The sequence below is a fragment of the Rattus norvegicus genome, chromosome 1 (assembly GCF_036323735.1).
Source record: "Rattus norvegicus strain BN/NHsdMcwi chromosome 1, GRCr8, whole genome shotgun sequence".
Taxonomy (NCBI): Eukaryota; Metazoa; Chordata; class Mammalia; order Rodentia; family Muridae; genus Rattus; species Rattus norvegicus.
The window spans coordinates 245,873,902-245,898,133 of record NC_086019.1 but is presented as its reverse complement, the minus strand read 5'-3'; the positions used below and the strand labels follow the sequence as shown (position 1 = coordinate 245,898,133).

General features: G+C 44.1%; 1 protein-coding gene across 4 annotated transcripts in view; it reads right to left on the bottom strand.

Moving 5' to 3' along the window:
* The window catches only part of Plce1 (phospholipase C, epsilon 1), a 309,112-nt gene that overhangs the window by 66,833 nt on the left and 218,047 nt on the right, over positions 1-24,232 (bottom strand). For all 4 annotated transcript variants that reach the window (XM_039108292.2, NM_053758.2, XM_063262806.1 and 1 more), the window contains 5 exon segments: positions 23,723-23,928; positions 7,857-8,532; positions 4,738-4,920; positions 3,555-3,672; positions 2,719-2,827 (listed from right to left, as the gene is read on the bottom strand). In XM_039108292.2, the coding sequence (XP_038964220.1) occupies positions 2,719-2,827; positions 3,555-3,672; positions 4,738-4,920; positions 7,857-8,532; positions 23,723-23,928 (1,292 nt within the window).

Sequence of the window (24,232 nt, the reverse complement as noted above, 5' to 3'; positions counted from 1 at the left end):
TTGATAAGTCAGGGGGAATCCCCTAAATTCACTGTGTCCAAAGAAAAGTCATGTTAAATATATATATATATATATATATATATATACACACACACACACACACACACACGTGTGTGTGTGTGTGTGTGTGTGTGTGTGTGTGTACATACATAAAATCTCCAAATTCCTCATTCATAACTTGTGGGAAACAATTCATGTTCTTTTCTGAATTCTAAATTATGGAGACACATCTAGGAGGCAAGTTGGAAATGCGTAGATGTTTTTCTTTTTCCGTTTTTAACCAGCCCTTCAATGAAAACAGGGAAGAGCTTTTATTATTAATGGAAAATGTGAGTCAGAAAAATCTTAAGAACGGAAGGAAGCCAGCCCCTCACTGGAGCCCGTCTGCACCTGCCAAGGCTTCATCCATTCACCATAAAAATATCATCGCTCTCAGGCAAGTATTCAGGCTGGCTGTTTCACCACTCTTTATTTTCTGTGTGGATTACTCCAAGAGTAGCAGAGGAAATGTTTTGTCTGTGGCTTTCGGTTAAATCAATTAACAGGGTATTTCTTTCTTTTCTTTTTTCTGTGTTGAGGAAGGCTTAGATTTTCCCCTCTGAGGGGGATATTTCAAGTGTTAATATATAAGAAAGTACAAAGAACACCGAGTAGCTGGTCTACTTTTCATTCTGCTACCGGTGCTCATACAAGGAGAGTAGTTTAGTCTTAAGATTTGACAGTCACCTCTCTGGATGGGAGGGCATCACAACAGATGGATTAACAGTTGTGTGTGGTAGGGGCAGCCTAGGGTACAAGTTCAGGACGACATAAATTGCATTTAAACCAGTGAATTGCCTGTCTTCCTCTTTTTTAACTCCACCCTTGGATCCTGTCTATAGGACTGTCTCTCTGACTCTAGGAACTTCTGCATCTAGCTAGTCTCTCCCTCTTTAGACTTAGGATTCAGCCTCACTTTTCCTTTCACATAATTCAGGCTGCTGGTACGTCTGTCTTCCTTGTGCCCTAAAACTTGTCTTGTCAGGAGGGACCGGCCCCTCCCCCTGGGGCTGAGCATTTGACTTTAGATCCTGCACGTTAGTTTGTTGTCCAATAGACGTCCCTCCTTCATTCTGTTCTGCCTTTTCCTGCTCACAAGTGACTGGAATAAAAGGAAAGCACACTGAACCCAGGTGATTTGTCTGTTTTGTATATCCAGGATTCGGCATAGACAGACTTACAAAGGTTTCCAGCCATTTTCGGATTTTAGTTTTATTATAAATCTGAATTTACAGAAAAGTTGCGAGAGAGACTTTGGCCTGTTTTTAACCAACTGTGGATTTAAATGCACAAAGGCTAGAAGTACAGCTGTGTCATTTGGTGGGAGAGGATTCTCCCCTTTAAGTGATAATTTATTACAGAGTCATCATTGCTAGCCAGTGAGAAGCAAACAAGATCGGATTTGTGGAGCAGATCCGTAGCTGTGCCCGTGTGTGTGGTGTGTGGAGAAATGAACGCTGCCAAAGCCTATGTCAGTGTGCTGAGACAGCATCTGCCTTAGGTGCGTTCTGCCTGGATCTTCCACATTTCTTCAGCTGTTGTGTGCAGGGCGGCAATCCAGCTCCCTTTGGTGGCTTTTCACTTTGGAATTACTTCTGCTCTGAAAATGGTGAGTTCTTGTTGTTGTTGTTTTTGAGACAGGGTCTCACTATACAGTGTAGACAAGTCTGGAACTAGCTCTGTAGGCCAGGCCAGCTTCCAATTCAGTGATCCTCCCGCCTCTGTCTCTCAGCTGCTGAAATTAAAGGCATGTGCTGCCACCACCAGCAAAGACAGACAGAGGTTGTTTCCTTCCTTCCTTCCTTCCTTCCTTCCTTCCTTCCTTCCTTCCTCTTTCCCCTCTCTCTCTTTCTCTCTCTCTTCTCTCTCTCTCTCTCTCTCTCTCTCTCTCTCTCTCTCTCTCTCTCTCTCTCTCTCTCCCCCCCCCAGGGTCCTTACACCATCCTTTGCAACAATCCCAGCTTGGGGGTGAGAGAAACACCATTTGTTGCAATACTTACATTTACGTCTCCAGGCAAGCACAGCGGCCATCACGTCTCAGAAAGTCTGACACGGATCTCAACTCTCAGTAAGGTCAGGAGACTCACACTCAAGTTGGTTTCCCCTTACTGTGGTGCTACCTGAAGGAACTTGCTGCAGGGACACATGTCCTCTATCTGCTGCAGGGACACTATCTGCTGCAAGGACACATGTCCTCTGTCTGCCGCATTCAGCTCAGGAGCCATTAGCCACCGGTGGCCACAGTGCAATGACGCTGTGACTGAGGAACTGACTTTCCAGTTTAACTTAATTTTGAATTAACTGATGCTTGATATTAAATGCCTACAGGTAGTTAGTGGCAAGTCAGCTAGATGTGCAGAGTTAGAGAATCATGGCTTAGCTTTTGATTACTGTCTCTGACCGTGAAAGAGTAACTCTCTCAAACAACTGGAAGGGATTACAGTGATATAAGAGACTATGATTACAGACTCAGGAAAATCAGGATAATTTTCAATTAGGGTTTCTTTGGTTTTCACTTTAACTGTGAGTTAGAGTCAGAGTCGGACTTCCCACAGGGAGCGAGGCACACGCCCTTCCACACGGCTGGAGTGATGTAGAGAGCCCCTCTCTTTCATCATGTTAAGGCCCCACCTGGATGGACTCTTGTTTGAAGAATACAGCACAGGGGAAGGGACTGGCCTGATAGGAGATGACATCCCGGTAGCCAAGTTGGGGGACCCAGCCGTGGTCAATGAGTAGGCTCTTCTGGAATGGAGGGGGTTGGGAGGGTTAGTGATGACATTGGCCTCTGTGGGGATCAAAGGGGGGAAGAAAAGAATCGATGACTTAGCTCCCACTTTCCCTTAAATATCATCAAAACAATCCACACAACTGATTTTCATGTAGGGAACATACAAATACTTTGATGAATGGGCCAATCTGGTGGGTGTCAGCAGGCTACAAGGTAGCATCATCTGGGAGCTTAAAAAAGTACACAGATGCCCAAGGTCCCAGCAAAGAATATGTAAATGACTTGGTCATGGATGTGGTCATGTCATCCAGGCACAATTTTAAAAGCACCAACATCCAGCCAGTTGTATCCTGTATAGCTAATATTATCTACCAAGAACGGCAAGCCAATGGCGATTTTTCTTTCAAGTACAGTGCACTTGTAGGATTACCTCTTGGGTTTCATATCTCAGCGAGATAAAGAAATTATCCTAGGAATTCCCACCAGAGCCTGGAGAGAAGGCTCAGAAGCCAAGAGCACTTGCTGGTCTTTCAGGAGACTCTAGTTTCCTTCTTGGTACCCACCTCAGACACCTCACAACTGCCTGGCACTCCAGCTCCAGGGGCTCTGACGCCCTCTTCTGGCCTTTAAAGGCACCTGCACATGTGTGTGCGCATATGAATGTTTTTAAAAGAGCATTAAAAAATTCCTATAATATCAAATTAAAATCCTAGTACAAAGCCGAATCTGTACTTTCCCCCTGAAAGTAAAACAGAAAAGTTCAGATGTGAACACACTGCATTACCTGAGTCTTCCTGTTCATTAGCCTCTTGAGGATCAGAGCCGCTCCGGCTGCGACACTCTCTGTACATTTTGGCCTTGCGGGTGGCCATCTCATCGTCCGTCACCTCTCCACTCTCCCCCTAGGAACAGAGATTTCTCCATGGCTCCTGGACTGTATTGTTCTCCCTGAACGCTTAAGCTCAGATAGGGTTCTGCTTTCCAACCTGTGTCCTTCAATCTTGTCTTGCCTGGCGAGACCAGTAAAGACCTACGGTAAGGCTGCCCAAGTGACCTCAGGCCATTTTACCCAGTGTGTTCTTCACTGGGAAGCAGGGTCACCTCAGAAAAGGGGACTGGAAAAGGGATGCACACCCCTGAGGTCTGTGGGGACATACACGATAGGAAGTAATAAAGTTCTATGACCCATCAAGAACCTCCCATGGGCGAAGAGTGGGACTGTTTTGGATAGCTATGAGACAGATGTCATAATGAAAACATATGCTATATAATCCATAATATATCTTGTTTCATACACAGAATTCATCATTCAAATTACCTTCATAAATGTGACCTCTCTCTATTTTATTTTCGGTTGTCTTTATTTTGAGGCATGTCTTCCTCTAGCTCAGGCTGACTTTGAACTTACTACAATGCTCCTGCCTAAGCCTCTGACACACTGGGATTGCAGGAGCGAATCATCGTGCCTGCTATGACCCTTTTTCTTCTTCCAGTCCTCTTTGCCTGCCATGGAACTTGTGCTCTAGACTCTCACATGGACCCTTAGGGACTAGCAGAACCCTTTAGTCTCTCTCCTTTCTCCTCTGTGGCAGGCGCTTTCCTTTGTGTCCTGTTTGGAAAACCCCTATACGCACTTCAAGCCCCACCATGAGTCTGCTGCTCTGAGGCCCTTACTGCCCGCCTCTCAGCCCCGTATTTTCTCTACTGATGCAGCACTCTGCAGGTGACTTAACAATGGCTCATATTTACCATGTACTGTGTTTAAGCCGATACAGGTTTTTAAGGACTTTGGTTTCTCCTTGGTGTTCGCTTGATTCCTGACACTGGCCCTGGCAAACCTTTGCTACCATTGTTTTATCACTTATCTTGTCTCTAACTCAAATAACTTGTGGTGGCTTATGGCAATGTGGGCCACACGGTCATGGTAGAAGGCTGGGTATGATGCTTAAGAAATGAGTTTACTGTACCCTCATGAGCATTTTCTTCTTTTTCTTGGTGGTGCTTATGCCTAGGGTGTTGTTTCTCTGCATGTTGGGCTTCTCGGCATTCTTTGCTGACATCCCAGGGCTGGGGTTTCTAGTGCTCCATCTCCTACCACCAAACAACTCCACAGCATGTGCCAAGGTTGGGCCTTCATACCGACCATCCTCCTGCAAAGAACCATATGCTAACCACACAAGCAAGCGGCAACAGGGAATACACAATGATGGTCCCCTTGAATTCCCATGTGGATAAGACCAGCTGTTTACAGAGGCATGATCTGGTTACCCATGTGGTTCTGTTTCAGACTCTTAAGAATTTCCTGCTAAGGGTCTGAGCGTGTCCCCAGTTGTCCTGATCATATCCCGGGTCATAGATGTACTTCAACATCAGCTGGGATAAACAAACCAGCCAAACCAAACCCAAACACTTCCCATCCTAGCCTCTGAGGTTATTCAGAAACTAGCGCGTGGGAAAATCCATTAAGACTTTGCAAATGAGGGGACAGGAGTGTAGTTCAGTTGGTAGAGTGCTTGCCTAGCAGCAACTTCAGAAATCTTTAAGACTTTGCAGATTATGATTCTGGGGAAATCGTCTAGGATCTATGAGGCTCTAGGTCAACCTTCAGTACTCCCCTCAAACTTAATTCCACTTACTATTTCCTGTAGCCTTTTAAAAATTCTATCTATCTATCTATCTATCTATCTATCTATCTATCTATCTATCTATCTATCTATCTATCTTTTTATCTATCTATCGACTTACCTACTGTGTTTTTATGTTTGTTTGCTGTAACCTTTTAAGGGTAGCCCTCCTTTACACTTCCAAGGAAGTATTTGTAAATAGATTTAAAAATGAGTCTATATGTGTGTGTGTGCACACACATACAGGCATGTGCCCATGTGTGCCATTGCCCCAGAGCACAGGACAGGGTGAGTACCAGATGCCCTGAAGCTGAAGTTGTAGGCAGTTGTGGGCCTCCTAATGCAGATTCTAGGAACTGAACTTCGGGCCTCTGCAAGAGCAACAAGGGCTTTAGCCACTGGCAATCTCTCCAGCCCCTGTAAATAGATTTTGATTCATTGCAAATAATACGCAGATAATGAAGACGTTTCTTTGTGTACGCATCTGTTTCTTTACCCTAATGGATAATGGTTATCTGCTCTTATGACTTAATCTATGAACGCCACCTTTTGCATCCTTTTGGTCCCAGGGTGCAGCATAATGAACATTTGATGGTGAAATCTTTAGATGATCTCCTGCAATGTGACCTACATCTGTGACCTTTATGTCTAGTTCTTCCTTTTTTAACTTTTACTTCATCGGTTTTTCTAATAGATGTCAATGGATCTGTCAATCAAAGTGGAATATGCTCCCTTATCTAGTGATTGCTGCATGAGCCAAAAACAAAACAAAACAAAACAAAAACCCACAAAAAACCAAAAACCAAAAAACAAAATGACAACAACAACAAAACCAGAGTCTTCCTCCAGAGGATTTTTAAACACAAAGCTCTGATGTTGTCCAGACCAACTTTCTACTATGATCCTGCCACCTTGGTCTCCACAAGAGCTGAGAATATATGTAAGCGCAGGCCACAGTACCCACGGATGGCGATCATTCCACCAGCCACAGGCCTCCTGAAGACAGTACAAGCAGATGAGCTGTTCTGGGTACACCAAACTGAGTAGATGTTACCTGCCATAATCGTCAAATAGACTTACGCAACCTCATTGAAGAGCTGACTCTAAGACTAATAGAAGTTTGGTAGAACTTTCGTCCACCGACCTGTTTAAACTTGTGCGCCTTTATGTTTTGAACTGACCTGCTACAGGTTACATGTGGAAAAAATCGTCAGCACCATTAATCTCTGCTGTTTTGGTTTTCTTAATTTCAGAGTATCCCAACATGGCACAAAGTTTACTCTTACGAATACCAGGCCAGGAGGTCAACTCTACTCGCAGGACTATAGGCAACTGAGGAAAGCCTGGTGTGGGAGAGGTAGTCTCCCTCAGGGAAGACAGCGTTGGTTGTCTAGTGACAAGTGGTCAGCCCTGAAAATATATGTACAGGTAGCACTAGATGGACTGAATTGGTTATATTTAAGAATATATATGTTTATACATATATGCATATGATAAAAGTATTAAAAAATAAAAGAGGTCATGAAATCGAAGGAGAGTTGGGAGGACTATATGGGAGGGTTTGGAGGGAGGAAAGAGAAGGGAGAAATGTAATTAAATTATAATCTCAAAAAAAAGTTAAAAAAAAAAGAAAGAAAACCAAGCCAGGAGAAGACAATACTTTTGTTTAATCTCTCAAGGAGGCTTTTTGGAAACTAAAATACAGTGTGAATTGTTTTATACAAAATAGTAAACATGTTTGGGATGGGTAAAGGAAATACTTTCTTTCCTCTTTTTAAAAACTGTGAATGAAGGATGCTGGTGAGTGAACGCACATTCTTAGTTTTAGCAAATTGTGTAGAAGTTGATGGCTAGGAAACAGATTCAATTAAAGACATCTTCACGTGGGCTGGTGGGCTGGAGAGATAGCTGAGTGGGTAAGAGCAGGGACTGCTCGGCGATAGGACAAGAGTTTAGTTCTCGGCACCTACATGATGACGCAAAACTGCCTGAAACTCCAGGTCCAGGGCATCTGATGCCTTTGGCCTTGACCGGCCTCGCTTGCACGTGCACCACCCACATACAGACACACAGTGACACATAATTAAAAAGTAAAAATAAGCAAATCCTAAGCAGTGGTGGCACACACCTTTAATCTAAGCACTTGGGAGGCAGAGGCAGGCAGCTCTCTGAGTTGGAGGCCAGCCTGGCCTACAGAGCGAGTTCCAGGACAGCCAATCTCTGTCTCTGGGAAAAAACAAAAAACAAACGACAAAAACCAAATCATTTTAGAAAAATTCACTTTAACATGTTGACATCTCTGTTCTATGAAGACCATGAAACTAATTCACATCTTTGGTTAAAAATGCCCCCCAACCCCCACCCCATGTGTACCCAGGAGTAACTGACAGGGCCGGGAGCCTAGTAGTTTAAATGCCTCAGGATTGTGCAACCCAAGGGAGAGGGCTGGACGCACCCCTTACCTGATAGAAGCTGACATACTGTTTCCGAAGCCACTGTTGTCTTTGGTCAGGGAACTTCCGTATCTTTCTCACAGCTGTAGTGAGTTCCAGCAATCCACTGAAAAGCATTTTAGCTGTGTGCTTTGGTGCCACGAAGTGCAGTAATCTATTGTCGGTGGTCTGAAGCCCATAGAGCAGCGTCACCCCAGTCTCTGACAGAAGCATGCTACTAAGTTTGTTCTGGACACACACAGTGTGTATATCAATGCCAGGGTGTCCCATGTACACAGCCTTCACTGAAAACAGATCCAGGATTCCCTCTACCAGGCCGCTCACCCCAGCGTTGCCCAGTGATGGGAACTTGCCAGGTTCGGCCACGTTACTAAGCACACCGAGCTTGAGTCTGGCACCAGCTGGGGAGGCAGTGGGAGGTTTCATCCAGGTCAAGGTACTATTGTCAGGCTGCAACTGGAGAAAGCAGCGGGCGGAGAGATGTGTGTCCTGGTCATAGTGGATGACTGTGGCCCCCTGCAGGAGGAACTGGTGCACATCCGCTTGGATGGACAGCACATACCATGGGATGAGCTCTGTCCCATGGTCAAAGGCTTTCTGTGACTCCTCTGATCCATGAGGGTCGCACTCTTTGGACTTCTCAAAGATGTCATTGTCTGAATCCAGCAAATCTCCAATTATAAACCTGATGGAAAGAGATACAAGTTTGCTTTGCCTTCTAACCAGAAGGGGACCAACACAAGGCCTGCTCTTCACACGACAAAAGACGCTTTTCTCCACCTGCTATAAATTCAAATACTCATGGGAAACATAAAATGCTAAACACCACTGGGTAACTTATTTATACTTACCGGGGCATCTGAGCACGGGCATGCTTTGTGGTGCTCTTGGCAGGTGTGAGAAGTACAGCTAGGTATTTCGGAGAAGGAGCTTTAGTTAGGATTCGTCTGGTATTTTGCTCAAAATTAGACCAAGATTATGGGGTTGGGTGAGGCATGGTACAGCAATAAAGTACCGTCCTTATCACACTTTATAAACTGCACACACTTCTAACATGACAGCCCACTGATGCAGACCTGAGGCATGACTGAGGTAGTGTTCTTGATACCCCACTGTATTGTCATCACCATCATCATCATCATCACCATCATCATCATCATCACCATCACCACCACCACCACCATCATCATCACCACCACCATCATCATCACCACCACCACCACCATCACCACCATCACCACCATCACCACCATCACCACCATCATCACCATCACCACCATCATCAATCATCACCACTATCATCACCACCACCACCATCATCATCACCACCATCATCACCACCACCACCACCATCACCACCACCACCACCACCACCACCATCATCATCATCACCACCACCACCATCATCATCACCATCATCACCATCATCACCACCATCATCACCATCATCACCACCATCATCAATCATCACCACTATCATCACCACCACCACCACCATCATCATCACCACCATCACCACCACCACCACCACCATCATCATCACCACCACCACCATCATCATCATCACCACCATCACCACCACCACCATCATCACCACCATCACCATCACCATCATCACCACCATCATCATCGTCATCATCATCAATTATTTTCTAAAGACTCTTACACTAATTGGATGCAGGTCTCTGTGTCCAGATTACACTGAAGGAGAGAGGTGCTACCTTCCACCTCCTAGGTAATGGAGACGCTATACGTTACATCTTTGGAATTCTTCTGCCCAGGAGATTTATCTCTTCTCCCCATTTGTTTGCTTCCTTATCAATTTTACACGCCAGATCCTTGCTGTATGGACTTACAGATATCTGGCTAATGCTTTGGGTGAGTTCTAACTTTAATCCGACTTCATTTATTTTGCTGTGTTGCCCACTAGGAGCCCTTCCTGCCTGTGCTTCTTTCACAGACTCAGATGGGTTTGCTTGGAGGATTTGTTGCTCTGCTTGGTGGCACCGGAAGACACTCTGGGCTCTTCACTCCCTGCTTCGAGTCGGCCGTTTACCTAAGGGAGCTTGCTTCCTTTCACTGAAGAGTGATATTAGAAACCAGCGTTTGAGTGTTGGGTGCAAATACGTAAAATCTCACCCAATCTTCTTGATGTCACACGTTATAATAAAAAGTTAAAAGGAGAGACAATCTTGCATGAGTAACTTAGCTCCCCTCTGAAAGTGCCCCTCAGTAACCATGGAAAGAAGTCAAACACTCCTGTGTCTCTCCACAACTGCCTCACGTTCTCTGCAGCTACGCCGAGAAGCATGTGGATCTGCTACCTGTAGTCCATGTGGTCTTGTCAAAGCACTCAAACACAGAGTCTCTCTCCACTTATCTACCAAAGAAAGCAGATGGTCACCTCACGAAGCAGGGAAAGGCATCAAACAAAGCAAAGGTCACAAGTGCACGCAGCCCCGGTCTGGCTCGATAAAGGGCACTCCTAGGAATAAATGTAGGGAGACAGGCATCATCCCTTTGAACTCTTCTCCACTGCCTCTGCTCCAGGTTGACCAGCCTGCTGTATCCTTGAAATGGCTCTCTTCAGAGCTCATGTCTAAATTTCTCTCTGGGAACACTATCATATTTTTTTCTGTGACACTTGGTGGTAGATTTTTAAGTGAAATGGCTGGGATAAGAGGTAGCCGATACCTATAATTGCAACACTGAGGAAACTGAGGCAGGAGGGTTGTCATGATTTTAGGCCAGTCTCAGCTACACAGTAACTTCCAGGGCAGTCTGAACTGCAATGTAACATCTATTTCAAAAACCAGCCAATCGACCGATCGACTGACCAACCAACTAACCAACTAACCAACTAACCAACCAACAAACCAACCAACCAACCAACCAACCAACCAACCAACCAACTAACCAACCAAACAACCACACAACCAAAGTTGCAAGAGAAAGGTGTTAAGCACTGATAATGACTAAAACATAACCTATTAGTTTAGACATAGATTTTCTGATTTTTATTTAATTCAACAAAGTTTTTCCAGTGAAAAACTACAGGTTTTATGAAAAAAAAAACAATATCTAAATACAAAAAGGACATGGCTTTTCTGAAGGCTGTTCATGCTTCTCAAAGACGAGGCAAGCTGTGCATGTACGTAGGGGGTGCAGGAAGGCTGTCTTTCTTGGCATCAGTATTTATTTTCGAATACAAAGGGAACTAATGCCACATGGTAATAATTCCATTACAGAGCATTCATCCAGGGGCTAATTTCCAAAGTAAAATTGACAATTGTATATAATGAAATAAATTCATTTTAACCAGGAAGCTACAAGTATCCTTTGTCTCTTAGAAGATAGAGTGGATGTTATGGAGTTCTTTGCCTGAATCTCCCGGGAGACAATTTTTCTGCGGGTTTACGAAAATGGATCAGATGGAAAATTAAGATTTATTTATGAACCAAGTAATGTTAACCAAATCAAAGATGTGGTCAGCCAGCAAGAAGTCGCCTCATCATTCTTAGGCATGAAAACAGAAAGAAGGTTTTTTTAACCCTGCTTTTGAGGAGCTTCTGTGGTATCCCACAGTAGAAACAAGAAACTGATACCTGATGAAAAATTCATATTAGCTGACAGAAGGTTGTTTGCTAACATGCTTATGTATTTTCTTTGCAAGAGTTTATTACTTTATAGAAATTTGCAATGACTGCTTGAACATGGATCACCAACAGATAAAGGTTTTATGTTTTAAAGCAGAAGAATATCACCTTTCCATATGATTTATTATAGTTATTTCTCATGATAAAAAACACTTTAAGTTTTACCATTTTTGCAAAATTGTGCTTTTAATTAACTTATCATTTTTCCCCAGTTATAGTTATTCTGTCAGTTGTTTTCCAAAAAGAGACCAGTGCTGGCTTGTTTCACGTCAACTTGACACAAGCTGGAGTCATTTGGCAAGTGGGAACCTCAGCTGAGAAAATGTCCCCAACAGATTTGCACTTTTATTTTGATTGATGACTGATGTGGGTGGGCCCAACTCAGTGTGGGTGGTGTCATCCCTGGGAAGATGGTCCTGGGTGCATCTGAAAGCAGACTGAGCAAGCTATGAAAAGCCAGCCAGTAAGCAGGGTTCCTCCGTGGCCTCTGCATCATTTTCTTCCTTGAGTTCCTGCCTTGAAGTCCCTTAAATAATAGGCTACAGGCTCTAAGTTAAAATGAACCCGTTCTTCCCCAAGTTGCTTTTGGTCATGGCATTTTATTACAGCAATATCCTAGCTAAGACAAGAACTGTTCCAAGCCCAAAGTAGTGGGATGAGGAGAAGCCACGGGTTAGCTCCTCTCCAGTTAAGGTCTTCAGTTCTGCTGGGCAGAGGTTCAACTCAGCTGCATGCCGTAGCTGTGCTCTTTATCACGTAAGCAAGTGTCTTCAGCTTCCTCATCTGTACAGAGGATATACAAGCCACCATAAAACGTCAATGGCGTTTGGGTAGTCTCTTTGTTCTATTCATTTTCTGTTGAGACCTTGGTCCATGTGTGTGGGAATGGGGTGTGGGGCTTGCATGTGGAGGTCAGAGGTTGGTAATGTCTTCTTCGATTGCTCTTTGCCTTAGGTTTTAAGATGTTCTCTCACTGTACCCGGATTTCACCATTCAGCTAAAGTAGATAGTCCATAAGACCCGGGAATCCTGCTTCCAACTCTTCAGTTGGCAGGATTATGGGCACACACGTTGTTGTCGTTTTAACATGAGTGCTGGGGAACTGAACGCAGATCCTCATGCTAGCATAGCAAACACACTTGGGATTTTGCTTACATGTCTGTCTGGTGTGTGTGTGTGTGTGTGTGTGTGTGTGTGTGAGAGAGAGAGAGAGAGAGAGAGAGAGAGAGAGAGAGAGAGAGAGAGAGAGAGAGAGAGAGAGTCAGATCCCCTGGAACTGGAGTTATAGGCAGTTGTGATCTGTCATGTGGATGCTGGGAATTGAATTCAGGTCCTTTGGAAGAGCCACCAATGATCTTAACTGCTGAACCATCTCTCCATCCCTGTGGACATGAGCTTTTTATGACCACTTTTTCTGGGGTTTCTGTGAGTACTCCCATTGGGTTTTCTGGCAGGAGCAGCTGAAGGCTTTGAGAGGAATTCTGACATCTGAGTTCTGGGTAAACTGAAGGGTCATGGGATAGATTTCTTCCTTCCTTCCTTCCTTCCTTCCTTCCTCCCTTCCTTCCTTCCTTCCTTCCTTCCTTTCTTCTCTCCCATCTCCCTCTCTTCCTCTTTCTTTTTTTTCTTCCTTTCTTATCTTTTTCATTGAGGTGGGCATTGTCATATCAACAGGGGCTGAAAGCCATTGCTTTGAAACTCAGTAAAGGCCACTTCATCGTCCTTTAGGATCTGCAAAGCATTGCCTAAGACACTCTGAACAGGGCATTTTCATAAGATGATCTGGACAGAAGCATATAAGGAAACAGTGGTTGCTGGGATGGCTGCCGGGAGACCTACGAAAGCCTGTCTCCCTGCCATGTATCCAGGGCTTCTTTTTAGAGTAGCAGTCACTTAAGGGCCAGGAAATTATTTCCACTACTTAGGACAAAGGTCTCAAAGTGAGGATTTCAATATGTCTCCCCAGCTCTGTGAAATAAATATTTGCATCTTTGCGGTTTTCTTCCCCCATTCTCTGGATGCTTACAGCAGGATCTGGAAAAATGGACAGTGGAAGAGAATGTCCTTGGGATATAGATGATTAAGTGATGAGGGGAAAGCCGAGGGAATAAATAGAGAAGTGGAAATAAATTTCATATAAGAGGTAACTTCCGTGTCGGACGCAGACTAGAAGCTACCTCCCTGTGACCCTGTGAAGAAGTGTGAGGATAAGGGGGGACAGGGCAGAGAGAGACAGAGAGACAGAGAGACAGAGACCATTACTAAAAGAGAGGAAGAGCTTTGGAGATCTATAAGATGGGACAACAGGACAGCTGAAAGGTGCAGAGAAACAGAAGGCCACCACACTGAGTACAGCACGGGTGGCAGGGCTCCCTGGCACAGGAAAGCAGAAACAGAAATGTCATCTGGAAGGTAGATAATAAGATGGCTCTGGATAGAAGATACTGGCAGATCCACACTTCTCCTGAACCCAAATCCAGTTGTCGATTTTGCTGAGAGAGTGACGACTTCTTTGGTGGAAAGAGCCAGCAGTAGAAGAGAGTTCAGCCAGCTCTGAAAGGTTCTCCATCCCCAGGGAGTCTATCATTTAAAATCAGTCTACCCTGGCAGCTAAAGAAGAGGAACCAGAGTCAGCTGGCCCTAGTCCCAAGGGTAAGAGACAATCCTGGGGGCAGTTGTAGAGAACGTGAAGGTTGATGCTGGCACAGGGCAGAAGGCCAGGAAGAGAAGTGTTTAGGAAGAAGTGGTTCTGCCCTCAGTGGCTGCGAGCAGAATTTATCAACTGAGAACCACTCTGGGCTTTAACAGCCTTGAGCCCAAGGTCAGCAAAGAGAGCTGGAACCACCAAGCCACCATGGAGTTGCAGTAGACCCCTTGACAGCTGTCGCTGCATCCCTCCAGCAGGGTAATTGAAGCCGAGTGGATTTTGAAAGCACAAAGACAGATCCACCTGCATAAATCTTGGTGGGATGACTGCTTCTTCTACTCCTGATGAACTTTGGGAGGAACCTCTGAGCTACATTAGCCACCCTGTGGAGTGTGAATGGGGGCTCTTGGGAGGACTGGAAAACGTGCCTAGACCACAGACTGCAAAGCTAAGTGTGGCCAGCAGAGGGCCCTGGTGTGCAAAGAAGAGAAGGTACTAGATGAAGAGGCAGTTCTGACAGATGCTTGCCCCAAACAGGCTCAGTTCCTGCATAAACTATAAGAAAGTAAAATATCTTCAATTCTATTCCATTGGTCTATCTGTCTGTCTCTGTACCAATACCATGCAGTTTTTATCACTATTGCTCTGTAATACTGCTTGAGTTCAGGGATAGTGATTCCCCCTGAAGTCCTTTTATTGTTGAGGATAGCTTTAGCTATCCTGGGTTTTTTGTTATTCCAGATGAATTTGCAAATTGTTCTGTCTAAGTCTTTGAAGAATTGGATTGGTATTTTGATGGGGATTGCATTGAATCTGTAGATTGCTTTTGGTAAAATGGCCATTTTTACTATATTAATCCTGCCAATCCATGAGCATGGGAGATCTTTCCATCTTCTGAGGTCTTCTTCAATTTCTTTCCTCAGTGTCTTGAAGTTCTTATTGTACAGATCTTTTACTTGCTTGGTTAAAGTCACACCAAGGTACTTTATATTATTTGGGTCTATTATGAAGGGTGTCGTTTCCCTAATTTCTTTCTCGGCTTGTTTCTCTTTTGTATAGAGGAAGGCAACTGATTTATTTGAGTTAATTTTATACCCAGCCACTTTGCTGAAGTTGTTTATCAGCTTTAGTAGTTCTCTGGTGGAACTTTTGGGATCACTTAAATATACTATCATGTCATCTGCAAATAGTGATATTTTGACCTCTTCTTTTCCGATCTGTATCCCCTTGATCTCCTTTTGTTGTCTGATTGCTCTGGCTAGAACTTCAAGAACTATATTGAATAAGTAGGGAGAGAGTGGGCAGCCTTGTCTAGTCCCTGATTTTAGTGGGATTGCTTCAAGTTTCTCTCCATTTAGTTTAATGTTAGCAACTGGTTTGCTGTATATGGCTTTTACTATGTTTAGGTATGGGCCTTGAATTCCTATTCTTTCCAGGACTTTTATCATGAAGGGGTGTTGAATTTTGTCAAATGCTTTCTCAGCATCTAATGAAATGATCATGTGGTTCTGTTCTTTCCCACACACCTATGGTCACTTGATTTTTGACAAAGGAGCCAAAACCATCCAATGGAAAAAAGATAGCATTTTCAGCAAATGGTGCTGGTTCAACTGGAGGGCAACATGTAGAAGAATGCAGATCGATCCATCCTTATCACCCTGTACAAAGCTTAAGTCCAAGTGGATCAAGGACCTCCACATCAAACCAGACACACTCAAACTAATAGAAGAAAAACTAGGGAAGCATCTGGAACACATGGGCACTGGAAAAAATTTCCTGAACAAAACACCAATGGCTTATGCTCTAAGATCAAGAATCGACAAATGGGATCTCATAAAACTGCAAAGCTTCTGTAAGGCAAAGGACACTGTGGTTAGGACAAAACGGCAACCAACAGATTGGGAAAAGATCTTTACCAATCCTACAACAGATAGAGGCCTTATATCCAAAATATACAAAGAACTCAAGAAGTTAGACCGCAGGGAAACAAATAACCCTATTAAAAATGGGGTTCAGAGCTAAACAAAGAATTCACAGCTGAGGAATGCCGAATGGCTGAGAAACACCTAAAGAAATGTTCAACATCTTTAGTCATAAGGGAAATGCAAATCAAAACAACCCTGAGATTTCACCTCACACCAGTGAGAATGGCTAAGATCAAAAACTCAGGTGACAGCAGATGGTGGCGAGGATGTGGAGAAAGAGGAACACTCCTCCATTGTTGGTGGGATTGCAGACTGGTAAAACCATTCTGGAAATCAGTCTGGAGGTTCCTCAGAAAATTGGACATTGAACTGCCTGAGGATCCAGCTATACCTCTCTTGGGCATATACCCAAAAGATGCCTCAACATATAAAAGAGACACGTGCTCCACTATGTTCATCGCAGCCTTATTTATAATAGCCAGAAACTGGAAAGAACCCAGATGCCCTTCAACAGAGGAATGGATACAGAAAATGTGGTATATCTACACAATGGAATATTACTCAGCTATCAAAAACAACGAGTTTATGAAATTCGTAGGCAAATGGTTGGAACTGGAAAATATCATCCTGAGTGAGCTAACCCAATCACAGAAAGACATACATGGTATGCGCTCATTGATAAGTGGCTATTAGCCCAAATGCTTGAATTACCCTAGATCCCTAGAACAAACGAAACTCAAGACGGATGATCAAAATGTGAATGCTTCACTCCTTCTTTAAAAGGGGAACAAGAATACCCTTGGCAGGGAAGGGAGAGGCAAAGATTAAAACAGAGACTGAAGGAACACCCATTCAGAGCCTGCCCCACATGTGGCCCATACATATACAGCCACCCAATTAGACAAGATGGATGAAGCAAAGAAGTGCAGGCTGACAGGAGCCGGATGTAGATCGCTCCTGAGAGACACAGCCAGAATACAGCAAATACAGAGGCGAATGCCAGCAGCAAACCACTGAACTGAGAATAGGTCCCCCGTTGAAGGAATCAGAGAAAGAACTGGAAGAGCTTGAAGGGGCTCGAGACCCCAAAAGTACAACAATGTCAAGCAACCAGAGCTTCCAGGGACTAAGTCACTACCTACAGACTATACATGGACTGACCCTGGACTCTGACCTCATAGATAGCAATGAATAGCCTAGAAAGAGCATCAGTGGAAGGGGAAGCCCTGGGTCCTGCTAAGACTGAACCCCCAGTGAACTAGACTATGGGGGGAGGGCGGCAGTGGGGGGAGGGTTGGGAGGGGAACACCCATAAGGAAGGGGAGGGGGGAGGGGGATGTTTGCCCGGAAACCAGGAAAGGGAATAACACTCGAAATGTATATAAGAAATACTCAAGTTAATAAAAAAAAAAAAAAGAAAGTAAAATATCCAGGGATCTGACTTACTCTCTCCCTGCTCTATACACTCTGCAGTCTGACAGTTTGACCTACCTTCTCCCTGGTCTATATAACCAGCATTCTCCCATTTTCAAGGTTCCAGAAAGAATTCGCTCTAAATCTTCACCTTTTTTTTTCCTACTGTGTATTTTCCTTTTTAAAAATTTTCAAACAATGCTTGCTTTAATTCTGTGAGGCTTTCACACGATGCCCTCTGATCATGGTCATCCCCCTTTCCCAAGTCCTCCCAGGTTCTCCTGAGCCTCCCCACCATCCCACAATTTTGCCACCCCTGACCCAGTTTGTGTCATCCAACTACTACTGGTGTAGTGTCTGCCCTGGAGTGTGCTCAGCATACTAGAGTCACTCTGTTGAAGAAAGCTGGCTTCCTCTTTCCCAGAAGTAATTAAATGTCAACAACTCCTCTGGGCCCTCGTGGAGATCCAATAGTATTATTCTGCTAATGACTGCTTGCCATTCCCATAGGTCAGTGCACCCTTCACCCCTCACCCCTCACCCCTCACCCCTCACCCCTCACCCCTCACCCCTCATCAGATGCTTCTTGCAGTAGATTCCAACTGACCCAGAGGTTCTCCAGTGGGAGAGAAAAAGAGACATTGGGATGCTCGGCCCTAAACGAGATGTCGATATTTCATCTCTTCCCCATGGCTCAGGGATCTTTGCAGAAGAAAAGAAGATTCTAGGAGGCAGAGGTGGTGAGTGACTTCAAGCAAACAGTGTTTTCTGGACACACACGGTCCCAGCAACTGTGACATCATGCCCAAGACCAACTCAAGTGCACGTCACACAAAATCCCAGCGTGGAGGAGAGGAACTGGGTACCAAATCCCCTTATAAATGCTTTTTTACTACTGTTTTATCTTATTTTAAAAGTCTTTATGTATTTATTTCTATTCCCCTCTTTATACATTTATACATTTTGTCTACACTCGTTTTTTTTTTTTCAGGACAATCTTTTTTCTGGTCTCCCACATCACCCCTTTTAGCTTTTCTTTTTACTGAACTTTTAGTAGTTTTTTGGACTCATTGGTTTAAAAAAAGCTATCAGATTTTAATTTTTTCTCCTTTTTTTCTCACGTATCTCGTTTTGATCATGGGTCTGCTCACTATCACGGAGCCTTTCTTGATTTTATTTGTCTAATTTCCTGCTTTTCCCCCTCGCCCTTCATTACACTTTCCACTCCTCCACTTTCTTTGGTTTATTTAATTTTGTCTCTCCTCCATTTTCCCCCTCTTCCTGCTCCATTCCTCCACTGAGTTTATTTACAACTTTGACCTTAAATAAACTGTAACTCAATAGCAAAACTTACAGTAGTTTCCCTATTTTCTGATTTATATGCAAGAATGGAATCCCAGTAGCTTTCCTTGTTTTAAAGGCATGACTATATCCTGTATGGTGTGCTGCTGTGGTGACAGGTACCATTCGTTGCTTGTTCTCTCCAAAATAAGCTATACCTGAGGTGTAAGCTCTCAAGAGAGAGATCCCCCGTAAGAAGGTGCTCACACAAGAGCAGAGGTGACATATTAACCATCAGAAGCATGGGTTACAGCAGGATAACACAGCCAACACTCAACTCCTTCAACCATCGAACTCAGAGATGATGAACTAGGCAAAATGCTGAGTGAGTATTTCAAAGTTTACTGGTAAAAGTGGTCAACACTCCCAAAGAGTTACAAAAGGGCAGATGAGCACTGCGAAGTAGCAGGATACAAAATAATATACGGAAGTCAGTAAGTAGCTTTCCTTTAGGTCAGTAGCGAAATTATGAAGAAAGAAACCAGGAAAACCATCTTATTTAGAGTTGCTTAAAAATACTTTTGAAGTGGGGGTAAGATGGTTCCCTCCCTTAGTCCTAGCACTCTGGAGGCAGTCAGGGGAATCTCCGTGAATTCAAGACCAACCTGGTCTACACAGTGAATTTTAGGACACCAAGGGTTACATGGTGAAATCCTGTTTCAAAACAAACAAATGAAGACATGGCCCCTGGCCCCCACCAAACAAAACCAGACCTGAAAAACACATAAAATTGAATCCTAGCCAAGGAAAGGCCTCTACAGCAGATGCATTAAAGGCCCAAGGAAAATGAAGAGGATATCAGAAGGTGGGGAGATCTTCCAAACTGGTAGATTAGCAGAATTAACACTGTAAAAAGGGTGGTATTACTGGGAGCAAACTACACATACAACTCATACCAGGAACAACAAGCGACTGACACAGACACACAAAAAATGGACATACAGAATACAATATGGGGGCCATAAATAAATCTAGACAGCTAATACCACCTACTCTTTGACAAAGACATCAAAAACTTACATTGAAGAAAAGACCCCTATTTCTTCTACATGGAAATCTATATCCAGAAGAACTAGACCCCTATCTCTTACCCAACACAAAAATCAACTAAGAAAGGGTCAAAGGTCTTAATTTAAGTACTCGAACTTTCAAACTGCAACAGGAAAACATGGATAAAATGCTTCAAGACACAGACATAGGTATGAACTTTAAAAAAAAACGAGAGACTAAAATCACAGGAACTAACCCCAGGAATTGACAAGTGTTCTGTAACAGTTTCCTCCCATATGAAACATTCCACCTTGCAGGGAAGCTCCTTAAGCAGGAAGGTTAAAAACAAAACTTTAAATAGCTTCAGGAAGTCCTTGAAACACCCCTGCCAGAGTAAACAGCAAAAGCTGAGAGTTCCTCCCAGACAGTCGGAAGCTGCTTAGCGGCAACAAAGACTCTCAGAGAAGCTAAGCTACAAAGACACTCAGAAAGGCAGCCAGGGAAAGGCAGAGAGCTCTTAAGCTACCTGGAAGAGGTTTGTACCAACTGAATCACTTAGAAGGGACACTCTCCAACCTGCTGACCTACCTACAGGCTGTGCAGTGTGATCCATGTTCCCAGTTTTTGTGACCTGTGCTGAGGCGGACTTTGGTGATGCAACTGTCTTTGAGTTGATTTCCGCCTCTGTAAGTGACCCCTCAGCGTGCTTTTGTAAGTAAGCCCAATAAAACTTGTTGCTCCACTAAGTTGGACCTTGGTGGTATCCATACTTTGGTCTGTCATGAGATCTCCATCTGAGGTGAGTAGATATGTGTGTTGAGTCTCCCCAGGAAAAGTTTTGTCATACAACAAGTAAAATTGCATTAAGTTAAAATGCTTTTGCACAGCAAAGTTAAAAACAAACACAGTGGAGAGACAGACTATGGAATGGAAAATTTGCCGATAGGGATCAATAACTGGATTCTATAAAGGTCTAATGAAATGAATAGACAGTTGTCGAAGGAAGGAGTGCAGTTGCCCAATACATGTTTGAAAATGTACTCAACAACTATCCTGGTGTGGGGCCCATTTCCTATTATCCCAGGTAGATAAAAGCAGACAGGTCAGGAGTTCAAGATCACATATGAATTTGAGACCAGCCTGGGCCACATAGAATCATATGTCAGAAAAGAAAAGAAAGAGGGAGGGCAGCAGAGGGAATGGGAGGGAAAGGAGAGAAGGAAAGAATACTGTTCAACACTACTATCTATTAAGGAACTGCAAATTAAAGTTGCTTTGAGAGTTCATCTTATCTGGGTCAAACTGGTTATCATTTTAAAAAGATGCCCACGAGGATGTGAGGAAATATGTATTTTTATAAATTGCTAGCTAGAATGTGTGGTGATATACCACTATGGAAATAGGTATGACGGCTCCTAAAATTGAACGTAGAACTACCTTATGATTTAGTGACGACACTCCTGGGTGTGCACGCAAAGGCTTCTAAATCAGCACCCCACAGAGGTAAGCATCCATGTTTATTGCTGCACGAGTCACAGAAGCAAAGGTATGGACTCAACCTAGATACCAACCAACAGATGAACAGATTAAAAAATTATAGTAAATGCACACAGTGAATGAAGCCATGCCATTCAAAGGAAAATGGACAGAATGGGAGGTCGTTATGGGAAGAGAAATAAGCCAGACTGAGAAAGACATGTGTTTTATATACCATGTGTTTTCTCTCATATATGGAATCTGGATTTAGAAAAAAAATGACATGAAAGTAAAAGTGAATTATGACAGAGGGTGCAAAGGTCTAAGGGGGTGAGGAAAAGAGTGGGCGATGGGATATATGTGTCCTGAACACAGAGGAGGAGCTGTTTGAATGTAGGCAGTAAGAAAGGAGAGATCAAGGAGAGAATTGAGGGAGGCAATTAGAACGGAACATAATAAAAAGTATAATGGTATATATTTATGAAATATTACATCGAAACCTATTTTTCTATATGCTAACCAAGCAATAATTTTTGAAAATCGTTCCACTGCAGACAAAAATCCACAGTTGGTTTATCAAATAAAACAGAACAGAACACACACACACACACACACACACACACACACACACACACACACACACACACGAAGGAATACTCTGTATTCTACAAGATACAGTTTCTAATGAAAGACAAAGAAACTATTTTAAAGTTACTTTATAACATCCCTACCTGGTGTCAGGGGTGTGGTAAGCCAGCTCCAAGGGCATGAGCAGAGGAGACCTAGCCCTGCACTCACCTGGCAAGGGGTGCTGTGGGTAAGAGAGAGGTGCCGTCCCCATCCTTGACCATCACAGCACCAGAGAGCTGGGCTGAGGTAATGAGAACGGGAGAGCTGGCCCCACTCCTCCCAGCTACAGCACTCAGGAGAGTGGGCTTTGCACCTCCCCTGGGCAGCACAGCACAGGCCCTGGCCCCAAAGGTGCTGGTGAGCAGGCCTGAGGACCTGAGAGCAGGAGGGTGACTCTGCCCCCTGCTGGATGCAGCAATTGGGTGAGTTAACCAGGGCAGTGCTGTAGAGCTCCTGGTGGTGAGGGCCCAGGAGAGGTGGCAGGTTGACTACCTCAGATCCAGGGCTTTGACTTGGTCCACCCTAACATCTACCCCATCTATGATCTTCTGGAGCGTGTGAAAGGGCTGGTCCTGCAGATCCAAAGTTGCAGGATCTCCATGACACAGGGCAGCAACAGGATATCTGAGAGGAGTCCCAAAGAAGAACCAGTGCAGAGAGTGTAACAGAAGTCAGAGACCTCAAACAGACCAATTACAGAGAAAGCACTGCAATGGACAGTTGGAAGTAAAGATGTGTGACATACTGTGACACGATGCAGCTTTTAGGACAAGGTTGTCAGTTGTCATTGTCATCTTTGTTGTCCTCTTCCTCCTCCTCCTACTCCTCCTTCTCCTCCTCCCCCTCCCCTCCCCTCCTCCTTGTCTTCTTCTTCTTCTTCTTCTTCTTCTTCTTCTTCTTCTTCTTCTTCTTCTTCTTCTTCTTCTTCTTCTTCTTCTTCTTCTTCTTCTTCTTCCTCCTCCTCTTCCTCCTCCTCCTCCTCCTCTTTCTCCTCTTCCTCCTCCTCTTCCTCCTCCTCTTCCTCCTCCTCTCCCTCTTCCTCCTTCTCCTCTTCCTCCTCTTCCTCCTTCTCCTCTCCCTCTTCCTCCTTCTCCTCCTCCTCTTCCTCCTCCTCTTCCTCCTCCTCTTCCTCCTCCTCTTCCTCTTCCTCCTCCTCCTCTTCCTCTTCCTCCTTCTCCTCCTCTTCCTCTTCCTCCTTCTCCTCTCCCTCTTCCTCCTTCTCCTCCTCCTCCTCTTCCTCCTCCTCTTCCTCTTCCTCCTTCTCCTCTCCCTCTTCCTCCTTCTCCTCCTCCTCCTCTTCCTCCTCCTCTTCCTCCTCCTCATCTTCTTCTTCTTCTTCGTGTGTAGGTCTAACTAAAATACTCCCTTTTGCCACTATTACGAAAACTATAAAGTAAATAAAAGATTGGGATTCCAACCTTGAAACTCAACTATCGATATTTTAGAAATGGAAGGTTAGCTTTAACTAATTTTATAGGGATAATATGGATCCCATTAATATGTACATTTCTAAAATTTTACTATTAGGTAAAAAAAAACTAAGAAATCCTTTTCCTTTAAAAAGGCTACAACTCACGGTAAAAGTTAAGTGGGTGTAGTAATTTTATAACAACAGAGCAATATAGGGAGGGCAAATTGGAACTCAGAATCAGTAGCATTTGAAGCAGCCTTGGTTAAGCATGAAAGTGACCCACTTTTATCAGCTTTTTATGTGGAACTGAACTGAGTAGGAAAAAACTAGTCAAGGGGAAAAGAAGAAAGGCACCCACCCACATACAGGCTGAGGCTGGAACTTACTGCCACCGGGTTTTGTCCTTGAGGGAGTTTTTCCTAGAGCCGCTCCCTTCGCTGGCGCTCTCCTCGTCCTCCGTCTCCAAGCTTCGGCTGCAGCTCCGGATGATCTGAAAGATGCTGTTGACCGTGAGCTCCTTCTCTGGATTCTTCAAGCCATTCTGCCCCACTCGCTGTAAGAAGTTATCTTGTCCACTGTAATCCGCTACAAACTACAGAAAAAGAGTTCAAGAACACAATGTTGCAACTTACTATGTCTGAATAACCAGCACCTGGGAGACCTAAAGCAAAGCAGTGGTCAATAATAACTCTGAGCCTAGTTTACTGAAACGGAGTCAAGAGGCTCCAAGAAAAGCTTTATTTCCTATTTTTGTCACCTCACCATATGAAATCCCAAAACTTGCCCGCTTGTCACTGCGACAATCCCAGCACCTCTAGGAATCTAAACTACACTGTGAATTTATAGCAGAAAAGACAATATAATTTCATTGCTCCCCAGGGACAAGGTTAGCCACT